At 31.2% G+C, this 15,035-nt stretch overlaps 1 protein-coding gene across 1 annotated transcript; it reads left to right on the top strand.

The window, feature by feature from the left end:
• Positions 1-8,253: 8,253 nt before the first annotated feature.
• Positions 8,254-13,733, top strand: LOC133781540 (protochlorophyllide-dependent translocon component 52, chloroplastic-like). The gene is made up of 7 exons (XM_062220575.1): positions 8,254-8,877; positions 9,050-9,237; positions 9,792-9,874; positions 11,308-11,480; positions 11,580-11,768; positions 12,500-12,687; positions 13,296-13,733. The coding sequence occupies exons 1-7, from the start codon at positions 8,347-8,349 to the stop codon at positions 13,543-13,545; spliced, it is 1,602 nt and encodes a 533-aa protein (XP_062076559.1). The 5' UTR covers positions 8,254-8,346; the 3' UTR covers positions 13,546-13,733.
• The last annotated feature ends 1,302 nt before the right edge of the window (positions 13,734-15,035 follow it).

Genomic DNA, 15,035 nt, shown 5'->3' with positions numbered 1-15,035 from the left:
TCTTCGCCCCTCGACATCTCTACGTTGCCTTAGTACCTGAGTTATGCTGACTTTCACCGTAGGCAAACATTGCACTGATGTTACCCTAGTACTCGAGTCCTGGTGACTTTCATCGTAGGTAACTGGCTCTGTCTTTTTCTCTGAGTCTTATTGAATTTACATTCTGAACAACTAACGATCTCCATGATAACTCATCTCGATGCTTTTGTCATGGAACATTGGTCTGCTATTTGGATGTTTGAACCGTGAAGGTCTCTCCCCCACTTCAACTGTTGGCATCCTCGACAACTTGCCCACACGCAAGAATGTCTAACCACCCCAACTCTTCATGCACACAACAAATCTAGAAGTGCACCCCGCAGGATGTGACTCTCGAGTTAACTACTTTGTGTAGCACCATTGTTGATTCCCCTATTCGTGCACTATCCACATAGTTATCCATCTGCTCTGTACTAGCATCTTGTCCCTCCGGGAAGCTTCTCTAGGCTTATATGGTCACTAAGTCCCAATAGCAAGGCCCTCCGGCCCACATTTAAACTCAAGCACCATCTCGGCTTCCCTAAGACTTTTTGTAGTACTAAGTTTCCTTGACGCAGTCCTCCAACACTCTAGAAATTCTAGTACTAATCTGACTACTGTCGGTCTACTCGGCTGTGATGGCCTTTGATGCATATATTCCACAACTCAGCATCTCTTATAATGCCTTAGTGTTGCTCACACAAGCTAACATCTCTGTGAGCCAACACGTCCCACTCCATTGTCTCGGCGTCTCCCATCTTGGGAGAAACAATGTAACATGCAAATGCCTTCAAGTACGACTGCCCTGTGACAATCGCGGCTACTGCCACATAGGTCTCCATGTGATTCCATTTGGCACACAAGTAGAAACTGAAGCATTTCATGTTCATCTTTATCTGGTTCCCCAAAGCTATCCACGCTCGACCACTGTCGTGACTGCCAAGCGTTTGACGGCCACTATTATGCTTCCACACTCTTGCGTACAAGTTCCCTTTTCAACAATAGCGCTCTGTGCGACTTACACTGTCACTCAAGCGAACCTGAACTAGCGACCAAGCTTACAACCTTGACCTCTTGATCAAACCTTGTCTTGTGTCAATGAGTTCCAACTCTTTTGTAACGCCTCTCCACAATCGCACATGGTTGTTGTCTTTCTAGCATCAATGAGCTTTGATTCGAAGCAACCATAACTTGCCCCCTCTCTAGGATGTCCAGTATTCCCACGAAGAAGAGCAACCAAGTCTCCTCCTGTCTTAGCTTACTGATCCTTTCTAGGTGATTAAACGTCTCAACGACATTTGTTCAAGCATCCAGACCTTCTGATCCTTCTGCACGCCTACATCCCCATTAGGATGGGCCAACCAGGTTCATCCCCTACTTGAGATGAACCAAGCTTTGATACCAACTGTCACGGGCTTACATTTTGACAGCAGAAATGCCTATGCGACACCTTCCAACCATTCGAATAACAATGGGCACATTTTTTGTGCGACCGTATGCCTCTGTACACTTCCGTCTCTCGAAAAACTCGCGCTGAGTCATTCTCTCAAGCATTTATGACTGCAATCATGCGTCAAGGCTATCTAGCCAAGACATTCACACTGTCTATAGGTTCTCACTATGGCAAGGCAATCCCAACACCAATGCTCACCAAAACATTCGCAAGCTAAGGTAGCATGTGTGGCCAAGAGCCAACACCTCTCATCATGCCTCATTCGATATTATCCGATTAGCTCACGTCATAGACCAAGGACTCCCATACATCCATGGTCCAACCCTCAAGGCACCATGCCTTCACGCATGTTGGCAGGCCTTCGAGACTAGCTTCCAGACTAGTAGCACACACTAGACCTCTGTCCTTCTCAAGCATTGCCCACTCTTCAATCTATGTATGCTAGCAAGTCCCACGAATGACTTCCCAAGCCATCTCGTGTCGAGACCCATGGCCATGGCGCACCATGACGTCTCTCGGAGGTTTGGGCCATGTTCCATGCAAGCGGCATCTCGGCAAGCCAAGGGAACTATACCCATAAACCTTTGGCAACACACTTCGACGCATTATCGGGGCGGCCCGGTAATGTCCACGAGTACTCCTACTCAAGGAGACATATGAATCCCCTCGTGGTCCTCGTATGCCCGCCCTACTAGTCCTTCCAACTAGTAGTAGCTCACTTGATGCACCTGCGCTAGGGGGTGGTGGAGAGCTGACACTAGGTGCTCCCCCTACAAAGAGTCTTTTGAGCTTTTAGCCTTCTACCATGAACATATATGATTTTTACTTGGGAGACATATTTGGCTCTCAGCTCGCAAATTCTCCGAATCTCCCAAATCCGATCATACCATTGCGTTCATTGACCCTTTAATATGGAACCTACCAAGTTCCGTCCATTTCCGGGCAATATTGAAGATATTTACGAAAATGCCACTGCCATACAAACTAGGCATCAGCATGCCCACCAGCCTGCACCCTCGCGTGCACCCATCCTAGCTTGTAACAAGCCCTCAAGGCCGACATATTACACCGTGCACCCCTATGTATTTGACTAACTTTTCTTAACTAAGTTTGACCTTATGAGACATTGTGGAAATTTATTAGAGCACTCTTAATGGATGCTCTACTCTATCTCTCAAAATACCTCACCAAAATTCTACCTTATCTATTTTACCTCTAACTTTTACATTATATCATTCATCAGCTTTTCTATTTTTTTTATCTATATCAATTAAATATTATATTTTTTATTCAATTTATATATTTTCTTTACATAATTTAAATATTACATTTTTACATATATATATAGAAATATATATAATTACATATATAATTTAGTACACTTCACTTGCCAAATTAGTATTTAAAAATTAAACAAAACAAGTTTTTTTTAAATAACCCAACTGCATTTATATAAATACTAGATACAAACAACGTGCAATATTCACGTTTGCTTAGTTTTATTTATAAAATTTATTAATTATTTTTATTAAATTTATATTAATCTCATATAAATTTTGAAATAGATATCCTATTTTAATTAAATAATTTATTTATTTTTGTTTAAGTTTATGCTTGTTCTAATTTTTGAATTTGGGAGTGACAACAAGAGATTATATATTATATATTTAATGCAATATTAAATATTATATGTGGATTTTAAATTTAAGTTTCTTGCTAGGTTTTTAAAAAAAAAAGCAATTTGTTGATAATTCACAGTAGATTATATTATATGTTTAATATGATATTATTCTAATAAGTGAGTTTAAGTTTAATTAAATTTTATTTAAGTTATAAAACGTATGATTTTATTATTTTTAAATAATCACCATTGCAAAATATCTCAAAAATATCATATTTGAATTTTTTTTAATTATTTATTATTTTAAAATAATTATCATTTTAAAATATCTGAAAAATATCTTATTTTAATTTATTTAATTATTTATTATTTTTAAATAATTATCATTGAAAAATATTTCAAAAATATAATATTTTAATTTCTTAATTATTTATTTTATTTTATTTAAGTTTAAGGATTTACAATCTACCGTAAATATAAGAATATTTTGTTAAATATAGAATATTCTGTTAAAGTTAACATTAAAAAAATAAAAAACCGTTAAAATAAAAAATTTCTCTTATCCACACACTTATTAAATAGAAGATATATATATATATATAGAATAATGATACGTGCACCCAAAATCTATACCCAAACATTACACACAGTGACGTGGCAGTGCTTTTTAAAATGGTGGGCTCAGTTTTAATAAAATGTGATTAGCTAAGCTAGTCTCTCACGTCACTATATATAATGTTTAGGTACATATTTTAGGTGCATATATCATTACTCATATATATATATATATAAATATAATATATAGGGGAATTCTCCTATAGGGGCTTCACTTTAAGCCCTACTAGTAGGACTCTCAGTGTTCTCAACCCGTGAACAGTTTTCGGCACGATTTTTTTTTATGACCGTGTATATTGTAGCTATTTAGAGCATCATACAGATTTTCTGAAAATTCTGAATAGTTTACAGTACCGAAAAATAGGTTCAAACATATTGTTGCACACGTGATTAATTTTTTTTATGCGTGTGGAAAACAACATATTTAAACATAATTTTCGGTACTATAAACTATATGGAATTTTCTGAAAATTTGCAGGATACTCTAAATATCTACAATATACATGGTCATAAAAAAAACTGCGCCGAAAACTGTTCAGGGGTCGAGAAACAATAAGAGTCCTATCAATAAGGCTTAAAGGGGAGCCTTTGTAAAAAAATTGTCCAATATTTATATATATATAAAAAAAAACCTCTATCGTTTGTCATTTAGATATTGTCCTCGAAATCCATAATTATAGAATCTTGCCTCTACTTTATGATAATGAATAATAGGCTTCTCTACTTTATCTCTACTTTTCATGGCTACAGTGCATCGCAAGATTTATATAATATTATTGCTCATTCATATATATTTTAATTAATATTTATAGGTATAGTGGCAGTGTCTTTGAAAAGCTTCATATTCCTTCTTGCTTTTGTTTTGTAATTTTTTAATGATTGAATTCCTATAATTACATACATAAACTTTCATCATTAAAAATATATGACTGGTGGCGCTAAGAGAATTCACTTGGTGAAATCGACTTCAAGACCGAGGGAAGCACTAATACTCTTTCTTTGATAAGAATGATGGAATAATAATACACTGATTATTTATAATTTTTAGCCCAAACTATTACTATTATTATATCTTACCTCCTTATTGTTGAGAGAGTTAAAAATTCCATTCAAATATTCACATTGATATAAAGTAAAACTTTTATTAACTTTCATTACTGTAGCTAACAGAATGCTGACGTAACTCTTTACTCACTTATGCGTTTTAGCCACGTCAGAGCCACGCATGTAATTTTAAATTAAAAAATTTATTATCTTATTAAAAATTAATAAATTAAATATTAAAAAAAATTAATAAATTAAACCATATTTGATACATTACAAAAAAAAAAAGTATAACTAGATTTAAAAAAAACAATTACAAAAATAAAATCTAACTTTCAAATTTATAACTAAAATTAAATTATATTAAAAAAAATATTACTTTACATCAATATGAATATTTCAGAAGAAATTTTTAACAATTTAAAAAGATCAGAACGCGCGATATAATAATAGTTCAGGAGCAATATTTGATAACACTATCATATAAGTGGGAAAAAAAAGTAATATGAAAACTAAAATATTAATAACAGTATTTAAGTGTATAAACTTTTTAAAATAATACAAAATAAATATTATCGTAATGTATTCGATAATACTTCTTTATAAATATAAAAAGATATTATGGAAAATATTCTTAACCTACACATTAGACTATTGATTAAATTTATATATAAATAGATATTAAACTAAATTGATAGACTTCAAAAAGTACTACAGTGTTATTTTATGTATTGTTACATTTAAAATTGGTTCCCTTGTTATTATATTTAGTAGAAGAAATGATAGTATAAATACTTAATATTTCTAAATTATTAATTTTTTTAAGAGAAAATAAATATTCAAGTTGCTAAAATGGTGCGACTATCTCTACCTCATTTGTTATAGTTAGTTAAATTCTTACTAGGCAGACACATGTCACTTTATAATTGGTCTAAGTGATAAATTTAAAAAAATATTAAATAGTTTTTAAAATATAAAAATGAATTAAAAATACATTTTAATTTTAAAAAGTAGATCAAAAAAACACTCGGAACAATTCAATAATTAGAATTAAATAAACAAAATAAAAACACAAAAAAATACTTTGTTAAAAATTTATAAATTTATTTTAAACAAAAATAAAATCTAAAATATATTTAACAATAGTTTAACTAAATAAACCATAAAATTAAAAAAAAAATTGATGTAAAATTCCAACTATTTCGTATCATCTCATCATCATCAACATCATTATCTTTGTTGGGATCTTCCTTTTCTTCTTCTTCTTCTTCTTCTTCTCCTCAACCGTAGTATTAGCGACAACATGAACATTTTTCTCTTTCTCTTTCTCCTCAACCAATTTTAAATTTATATATAAGTTAAAGTGTTTTTTCTTTTTCTTTTTCTTTTAGAAGTCAAAAGTGTTTTTTCTTGTATAATATAGACTTGATTTAATATATAATATTTTTCTAATGTTACATAGCAATAAATTTATATATCATTTATATAGATTACTAGCTGGTGGTAAATATCATCAATAATTAAGTAAGTATTTCCATAAAATATCTCAATAATTATTGAGATGGGGTTTTGTTCATGTGGTGGCTGCAACATGATCCCTATTTTCAGTGGGTTTCAGTGGGACGAGGGCCTCTTTTGGGGTCGACATCATTATTTATTTTCCTGAAGAATGGTTGGTTTCATGGTCCAGAGCTTGACTTGCAGCATGGTGTGCCTCTCAAATTTGTGCAACTTTATTTTTCTATGTCGGTGAACCACTTTGATTTGTATAGAAAAATCACCACAAATTGGTCTTGAAACTATCTTGGATAGTATAGTGTTTCATTCACTTGACACATTGGTCTTTATCATTGTTCTCTGTAAGGAGATTCTAGTGTTCCGATACAGTGTCAAAGTGAGGTTTCCAGTTATTTTAGGCTCTTAGATGAGTCGTATTTTTTTTTTTCCAGTTTGAGAATTGTGGATGTATGCTATTTGAGTAATTAAGGTTGACCTAGAAGAGCATGTATCATGCTCTCATGCTTTCACATAAAGAAAAATAGGAACATTTTAAATGAAGAGAAATGCTAAGAGATACTACTGATGTCCAACACCACAAGTATGTATTATACTATTATTGGTGTAATCTAATATCGAGTTCCACACATTTGAATTTAATAAGTATTATGAAGTATCACTAATCAACCATGGAGTGTCACCTCATGTGGTGCTGGGCACCTTAAAGTACCAAATAGAAACAAAAATCTATTGTTCCTATTTCTATGTCCCAATCCAGTCCCACTAATTAAATATTGACACATCATTTAGTTTGACACGTTAACTAACAAAGGTCCAAGATGAAAAACTTTCGTTAACTTTTCAGTTACAAACCATTTTCCCTTTATCATCTTCTTCTTCCATTTTTAGTTATTTTTTAATGAAAAAATAAAGTTTGGTCTTGCAATGAATTCATATTGCAGAGAAAAATAATATCATCCAAGCACTGGTTTAAACATATCTTTTTATATTATTATTTTTTAATGAAGAAACATTTTTTATATTATATTATTAGCCATTGTTATTTTCCTTCTGTATTTTGTCTATTTGTTTTTTGTTACCATATTTGCGCTTATTTTTTATCTTAATTTTGTAATTATTTTTTTTTTTATCATTTTTGTATATAAAGCAAAAACAAGGATAAATAAATTTCGTATCACCATGAAGATAGGCAGCATACAAAAAATAAAAGGAAGAAGAAGATGAAAAGGCAAATGGTTAATATAGAACAGAAAAATAAATGAAGTTTTTCTCTGCAAATTTATTCATTGTCAGAATATGTATAGACTACCGTCTTTGTTATTTCTTAAAAAAATTTAAAAATAAGATGAATTGACATATATATATATGGCTGTAAAAAAATGTATAAAAATGGAAAAAGAAGATGAAAGTGTTTTATCACTATGCTTTGTAACGGAAAAGTACAAAACTTTTTTAGTCTTAGACCACTAAATAATGTCTCAATAATTAATTGGTGGGAGCAGGGTTGAGACAATTATTCATACAATTATGTTTATTACTTGTTATAGAAAAAATATCTCACATACAAAATGTGTGACTACATTTAGCCATATATTACATCATGAATTATTCTACTTAGCACCAATTAGTTTTGAGATAAAATTTTATACTTCTTATCATATACATTATTTTACTTTTAAACCACTTTCCACATTTTAATATGGTATTATTAAGAGCTAAATAAAACTCTAACGAGACACCATCTTAACGGGATGTTAGAGAAAAATATCCTACATAAAAAGTGTGTAGGTACATTCAACAATACATAAGAGTATGTTAGTCTTCTCCTCACCAAGCATGAGTTAGTCTACTCATCACCAATTAGTTTTGACATAGAACCGCATACTTCTTATCATGCACATCATTCAACTTCTAAACTACTTTACACGTTTTCAACACGTACAAAAATCTTTAAATTATTTGAAGTGTCATGCCAAAGGGGTGCCACCTTCAAATATCGTAACGTACCATTTCCATCGATCTCAACGCCAAGCTCATCAAGCTCTGTTGTGTTTGAGCTCTGATTAACAAACCAGCCATGGTAGCTCTCAGAGCAACCCCTACACTTCACTCTCTTCCCACTGTTATTCCATCCAGACTTGACAAGAAACTCTTTCACTCCAACTTTAGCCAAATACCACCGACTTCATCATCTTTTTCATCATTTGGTCATCAAAGGAGTACTGTGTCAAGTTCCAAGCTTTTCACTTCCATTTCTTCATCTGTTTCGACAGATCTCGCCGACCCTTTTCAGCCAGCGGTTGAAACTCAAAACCCAGATGAGAAATTCGACTGGTATAGCAACTGGTGTCCGATCATACCGGTTTGTGATCTGGACAAGAGGAGACCGCAAGGGAAGAAGGTGATGGGGCTGGATGTGGTGGTGTGGTGGGACAAGAATGAGAGTGCTTGGAAGGTGTTTGATGATAGTTGTCCTCATAGGTTGGCTCCGTTATCAGAAGGGAGGATCGATCAGTGGGGGAGATTGCAGTGTGTGTACCATGGTTGGTGCTTCAATGGCTCTGGTGACTGCAAGTTCATCCCTCAAGCACCCCCAGATGGCCCTCCGGTACAATACAATATATATATATTTAGATATGTATTATCTTCTTCATATCTGGGTCTAATAGATTCATTCATCCCAAAGTGATTTGGTTACTACATCTACATTATATATACCCAGTTTTGAATTGTTAATGAAGATTATCATTGATTATATATATATATATATATATACGCAGGTTCACACTTCCAAGAGAGCATGTGTTTCAGTTTATCCAAGCACAGTGCAGAATGGCATTGTATGGTTTTGGCCAAACACTGATCCCAAATACAAAAATATTATTATGAAGAAAAAACCACCCTACATTGCAGAAGTAGATGATTCCTCATTTACCCAAGTAGTAATTAGTAGAGAGTTTCCATATGGGTAAGTTAAAATTATTTTGACAAGGGCAAATACTATTTCGGAACTTGTGTTTTGCAAAAGTTATGGATCGGATTTTTTGTTTTGTTAAATGATAGTTTGGACTATGTGTCTTACAAAATAGAACAAAATATACCTTATACCCAAATTTAGTCAAAAGAGTTTCAAATATAATTTTTCATTCTTAGTTCATCGATGTACTTCCTTGCTTCTCTAAACTCATTGTATTACTAACGACTCGAGAATTCATCTTATATAATTAATTTTTTTTACCAAAAATAGGTATAAGGTGCTCTTTTATTCCATTTTGCAAAACGTATAGTCCAAATTGTCATTTAACAAAACATAAAGTCCGATCAGTAATTTTTGCAAAATACATAGTCGAAAATGGTATTTACCATTTTAATAATAAAGTCATAAAACTATTATATTGTTGTAGTGTGTTCAGGTTTGAGTTTCAAATATCCACCTTTACTACATATATTTATTATAAAACAATGTTATCTAGACTATCCGTATACTATCACTTTTTTTTTCTTTCCATATTACATTTTCAGATATGAGGTGATGATTGAGAATCTTATGGATCCTGCACATGTTCCATATGCCCATTATGGATTGATGCAAACACGGCTACCCGGTAAGACCATCTCTAATGCAAGATGTAAATTTTGTACTAAATTTAGCATATAAAAAATAAGTTTATATTATACACTTAAACATTACACACAGTGATGTGGCAGTTTAGTCTAGCCAATCACATTTATTGAAATTGGGATCCACTATTTTAAAAAGCAGTGGCACGTCACTGTGTGTAATATTTGGGTGCATATTTTGGGTGCACATATCATTACTCATATTTGCACCCAAAATATACATTCAAACATTACAAACAGTGATGTGGAAGTTTAGTATAGCCAATCACATTTATTAAAACTGAGACCCATTATTTTAAAAGGCAGTGACACGTCACTGTGTGTAATGTTTGGGTGCATATTTTGGGTGTATATATCATTATTCTATTTGCAATTGTGCACAAGATGCAAATTATCGCACAAAAAAGTTAATAACTAATTTAATATTTATGGTGAACATACAAAAATGAATTTTTAATTATTCAAATTATGTACTCCAAGAAATTTGTCATTAAAAAAATAAAAAATGATATATATAGTTAATCATTAATTATCAGTTACTAAATTATAATAATTAGTGACAATATGATAAATAAAAAAAATTAGCATTTATTCATGTATCAAATACTTAAGCATCCCCAACTGTGCTATAAAAGTGGTGCATGGGCCAAGAGTAAATTTTATCTTTTTTATTTACCATTTTGACACTAAGTAATACAATTTTTATTTATTTTTATATTGGGAGAGGGTTCAAACTTAGGACCTCCTCTTATTAAAGAGAAGTGGGATACCACTATTTTATGCATATGACCACAACTAATATAATTTATTAATTGAAAGCTTTTTAACTTTTATTTATTTTTCTTATATAATTTTAATAAAAATTAAAGTGAAAATTTGACTTTTAATGTATTAAATGAGATCGTATAACATAATAATACTAAGCTAAAAAAAATATCACATTTTTATCCTAATATTCTCTAGATTCCCAAAATGCCCCTATCATAAATTTCCTTATATTTTCTCCAATTGTCTTCCCCCTCTCTATCTCTCACGATTTCCCTCTCTATCTCTCAAACTCTCATATACAAAAAATAAAATAAAAAAACAAAGCAGTCACCATTATCTTAATCTATACAAATTTTCGAGCTTGGATTTCAGAGGTCAATTCTAGTATTATTTGCTCATTTTTTTGGTCTAAATGTGACATTGGAGATGCTCTTACACGCCCCACTAAATTTGTTATATTAATTTTTACTTTTATATTTGATCCTTTCATTTGTGTTCAACTCTCCATAGATACAATTTTTGGGTATGTGCCACTGTTGAATTATCTAACCCATAAGTGGATAATAAAGCCAAAAAAAAATTCTCCAATTAATGTGTTCAATATATTATGAATTCATATGACCTAATCCACTTTTGTATTTCTCCATAGGTAATGCTGATAGAGAAGGCGGCATACCTCTGGAAATGACTCTGGAAAATTTTAACCCTAATGGTTTTACTGGAATGGGAGATCCTGGTTTTAACCAATTTTTTGCACCATTTGTTTTCTATAGTTCTGTGCCATTTAAAATACATCAAGATAGAGATAAGATCACCAAAAAGGTAACTAATTAATAATCGAATGTGATTGTGAATGGGTTTGTTTATTTCACTATTTTCTTTTGGTAATTTTAAATTTTTACTTTTGGTTTTTATTTAAAGGATATGATGGCTTTGGGATTTATATGTGTTCCAATTAGTCCTGGTAAGAGCAGATTAATTTTAACCAAATCAATGCCAACATTTCCAAGACACTTTGATCGTTGGTGTGACAGACTAATCCCAAGATGGGTAACTCATATTGACTTAAATGTCATTGTGGATTCAGATGCATATCTACTACATCTTGAGGTAATAACTATTCTAAATATTTATTATATACTTGCAATATTTCCATAATTAACAAAAAAATCCACTCAAAAAATCAACATATATTTTCCTAATTAATGTTCAACCAATAAATGCATATCACACCATTTATATAAAAACGATACAATTGAAAACTTAATTTATTAATTACCAATTTTAAATGATGCAACATGTAATCTTCGATTTTTTTTATCTGATTTTTTTTTCAAACCTAGCTATAACCAGTTACGATTATGATCAATTTAGATTTTTTGTTTGGATCCTAATTTTTTTTCTAGGCCTGCCTAAGTAACCGGTTACCTTCACAACTGGTTCCTTTTTTTTTCAGATCTAATTTTTTTTTAGAGCTAGCTGTAATTAATTACCTTCACGATCAATTTAGATCTATTTTTAATATCAATTTTTTTTTTCAAATTTCACTAAATAATCAGTTACAATTCATTTGATATTTTGATAATAATACATTACTAAAAAATCAAAATTTCACTAAGTAACAGCATTAGATTCAATTAAGACACTCAAAATATGCATTCAAACATTAAGTAATAAATTATTAGAAATAAATTTCTTCTCATAAATGATACATATATAAAGACTATTTTAAGTTTTTGAAGGCCAACTTCAAACATATCTCTATATAATTCATTTTATTTTATTTTTGGATACTTTTATTATAATTAACATTGTGTCAATTTGTGTATATATATGTATAGGAGCGTAAGATAGTGGATGCTGGAATTGGACAATGGCATAAAGCATGTTTTGTGCCAACAAAGACAGATGCTCATGTGGTTGCTTTTAGAAAGTGGCTTAACAAGTATGCTGGTGGTCAAGTCGATTGGAAAGGCAAATTCACTGGAGCTCTTCCTCCAACTCCTCCTAGAGAACAGCTTATGGACAGGTATCAATCCTATAAATATATAAATATATATATAGAAAGAGTGACTACAACATATTTTATTTTTTTACAATATCGGTGCATCCTTTTTCTATTTTCGGTACCTAGATAGATATAATCCCAAAAAAATTTATATGACGGTGTACATTATAGCTATCTAGAACATCCTACAAATTTTCAAGAAATTCTGAATAAATTATGGTACCGAAAATAGGGTTTAAACTATCTGTTATACGCGTGCTTGTTTTTTTTGTGTACGCGTGTAAAATTTGACAGTTTGAACCATGTTTTTAGCTTCGTAAACTATTAAGAATTTCTTAAAATTTTGTAGGATATTCTAAATACTTACAATGTATAACGTCATATAAAAAAAAATTGAGGTTATATCTATCCAGGTGCCGAAAATAAAAAAATGATGCACCGATATTGCAAAATAATAATGCGTTGTAGTCGTTCTTTTATATATATATATATATATATATATTAATATATACAATAAAAAAAATATTCAAATACCCTTTTGGGCATAATGTAATATAATATATGGTAACTATATAATGATTATTGTATACTTAAAACTACATAGCTAAAATATGTTGACCACTTTTCAGGTATTGGAGCCATGTTGTGAACTGTAGCAGTTGCAATGCTGCATACAAGGGTTTCAAAGTGTTAGAAGTAATACTACAAGTGGTGTCCATAGCTCTAATTGGATATGCTGCTGCTGCAACCAAACAAGGTCAACCATTAAAGACTGCCATGGTTTCTATGGCACTGCTTTGCTTTGTAGCTTCAAAGTGGCTGTCTCGCTTTGTCCACAAGATCTTCTGCTATCATGACTATGACCATGCTTTCATATAATATGAGAAAACACCATATAACAATGCATAAATATATATATATAGCATATATACTATGATGAGTGGCTACTATAATCAATGGTTTCTCTACTAATGAAGTAATCAGAGTGCTCATATAGATGTATTGGCATGCATAATGTGAATATGATTTGGTTGTGAAAACTATACTAGCTATACTTTACCTTCTAAGCTTTGTGATTACTCAACAATGTCTGTAAGTTTCTAACTAAGTAAATACTAGTATTCTATCTTCTTATTAAATAAATTTCTTAGTTAAGTGTTGTTGAGCAAAATTTTTACACCAGTATTTATTTACACTACAAAAAAAGATGGTTTTTGCAGGCTTTGCCGACTTGTTTTTTTAATAGGACAATGAGACTCAAGAAAGATTAATCAAATGGAACAATAAGATCAATAAAACATAAAGCGTAAAGAAATGAACACTTTATTCAAAGACTAAGTATTTAGGCTTTGAATATATTATTTTAAATATTTGAGTATTGCTATCATTTTTTTTTGGGGGAGAAATCACTTCCTAGTTAATAATACTTATTAAACATGAGTCATACTACAAGTCTTTTTTTTTTTTTTTGGTTAAATATTGCTTGCATTTTGGTTCTGTGAGTGATCACAAGAATCAATCAAACACCTACTACTTATCAGAGCAGCCATAATGAGGTGGCTCGTGGGATAGCTCATTAACTATTTTCTGACAAGCACGGTAGCTTGTTTTTTTTTTAAGTATTGGAAAGCTTTAATATTTAAGCATTGTTGCTTCTGTTAGGCAACAGTGGTTTTTTTTTTTATTGTACACATATATATATAAATATATATATATATATAACTTTTGGGGTGACTTATCATTTGAGCATTTTTATGAAAAAAGTTACAAAAAATGATGTGGATAAGAGAGAAAATAAAAAATTATATTTTTGGATGATTTGGAGATGTTAAGTAACTAATGGAGTAGCCACTATTAGAGTTGCTCTCAGTACTACTACTACTTGAGCAATCAATCAACCTTGTTTTATTGATTTTGTAGAAAGTTATATCTGTGGAAGATAAGATATGTCCGGGAAACTCTCATAAGAGCAACTCTAATAAGAGTTGCTTGGAGAATGATTTGTCGGGTGGTGGGTAGGTAGATGAGATTTTATTAAAAGAAGATAGCGTTCGCTGCCAACTTGCTTTCATATTTTTTATTAAAAAAAATTCTTTCTTTTTTTTATTGGCTAGATTTATTGAAAAAAATTATAATGAAAGACTTTGACTTCATTTTCCATTTTTATATATTTATTATTTTATTTTCTTTCACAGTTAATGATAAAGATATTCAAAAAAAATATTTTATAATTATCTTTTAATATTTAAATTTAGATATATAACTTGCATATTAGTTTAGAATTAGAGTTTCTCCTTTTTTCAACCTTGTTCAATAAGAAACCTCTTACATAATTATTCAACTCTCTTTCGGCTTGTTTGGTATGTGAG

Source organism: Humulus lupulus, chromosome 6 (genome assembly GCF_963169125.1).
Source record: "Humulus lupulus chromosome 6, drHumLupu1.1, whole genome shotgun sequence".
NCBI lineage: Eukaryota > Viridiplantae > Streptophyta > Magnoliopsida > Rosales > Cannabaceae > Humulus > Humulus lupulus.
Note: the sequence above shows the minus strand (reverse complement) of the source record. Positions and strands in the feature narration are given on the sequence as shown.

What these genes read in the sequence shown, in the direction of transcription:
- LOC133781540 (XM_062220575.1), top strand. Translation starts at nt 8,347, where the DNA reads ATGGTAGCTCTCAGAGCAACCCCTACACTTCACTCTCTTCCCACTGTT. An exon ending in CACCCCCAGATGGCCCTCCG is followed by an intron (nt 8,878 to 9,049) that starts GTACAATACAAT and finishes ATATATACGCAG; the next exon opens with GTTCACACTTCCAAGAGAGC. An exon ending in AGTAGAGAGTTTCCATATGG is followed by an intron (nt 9,238 to 9,791) that starts GTAAGTTAAAAT and finishes TTACATTTTCAG; the next exon opens with ATATGAGGTGATGATTGAGA.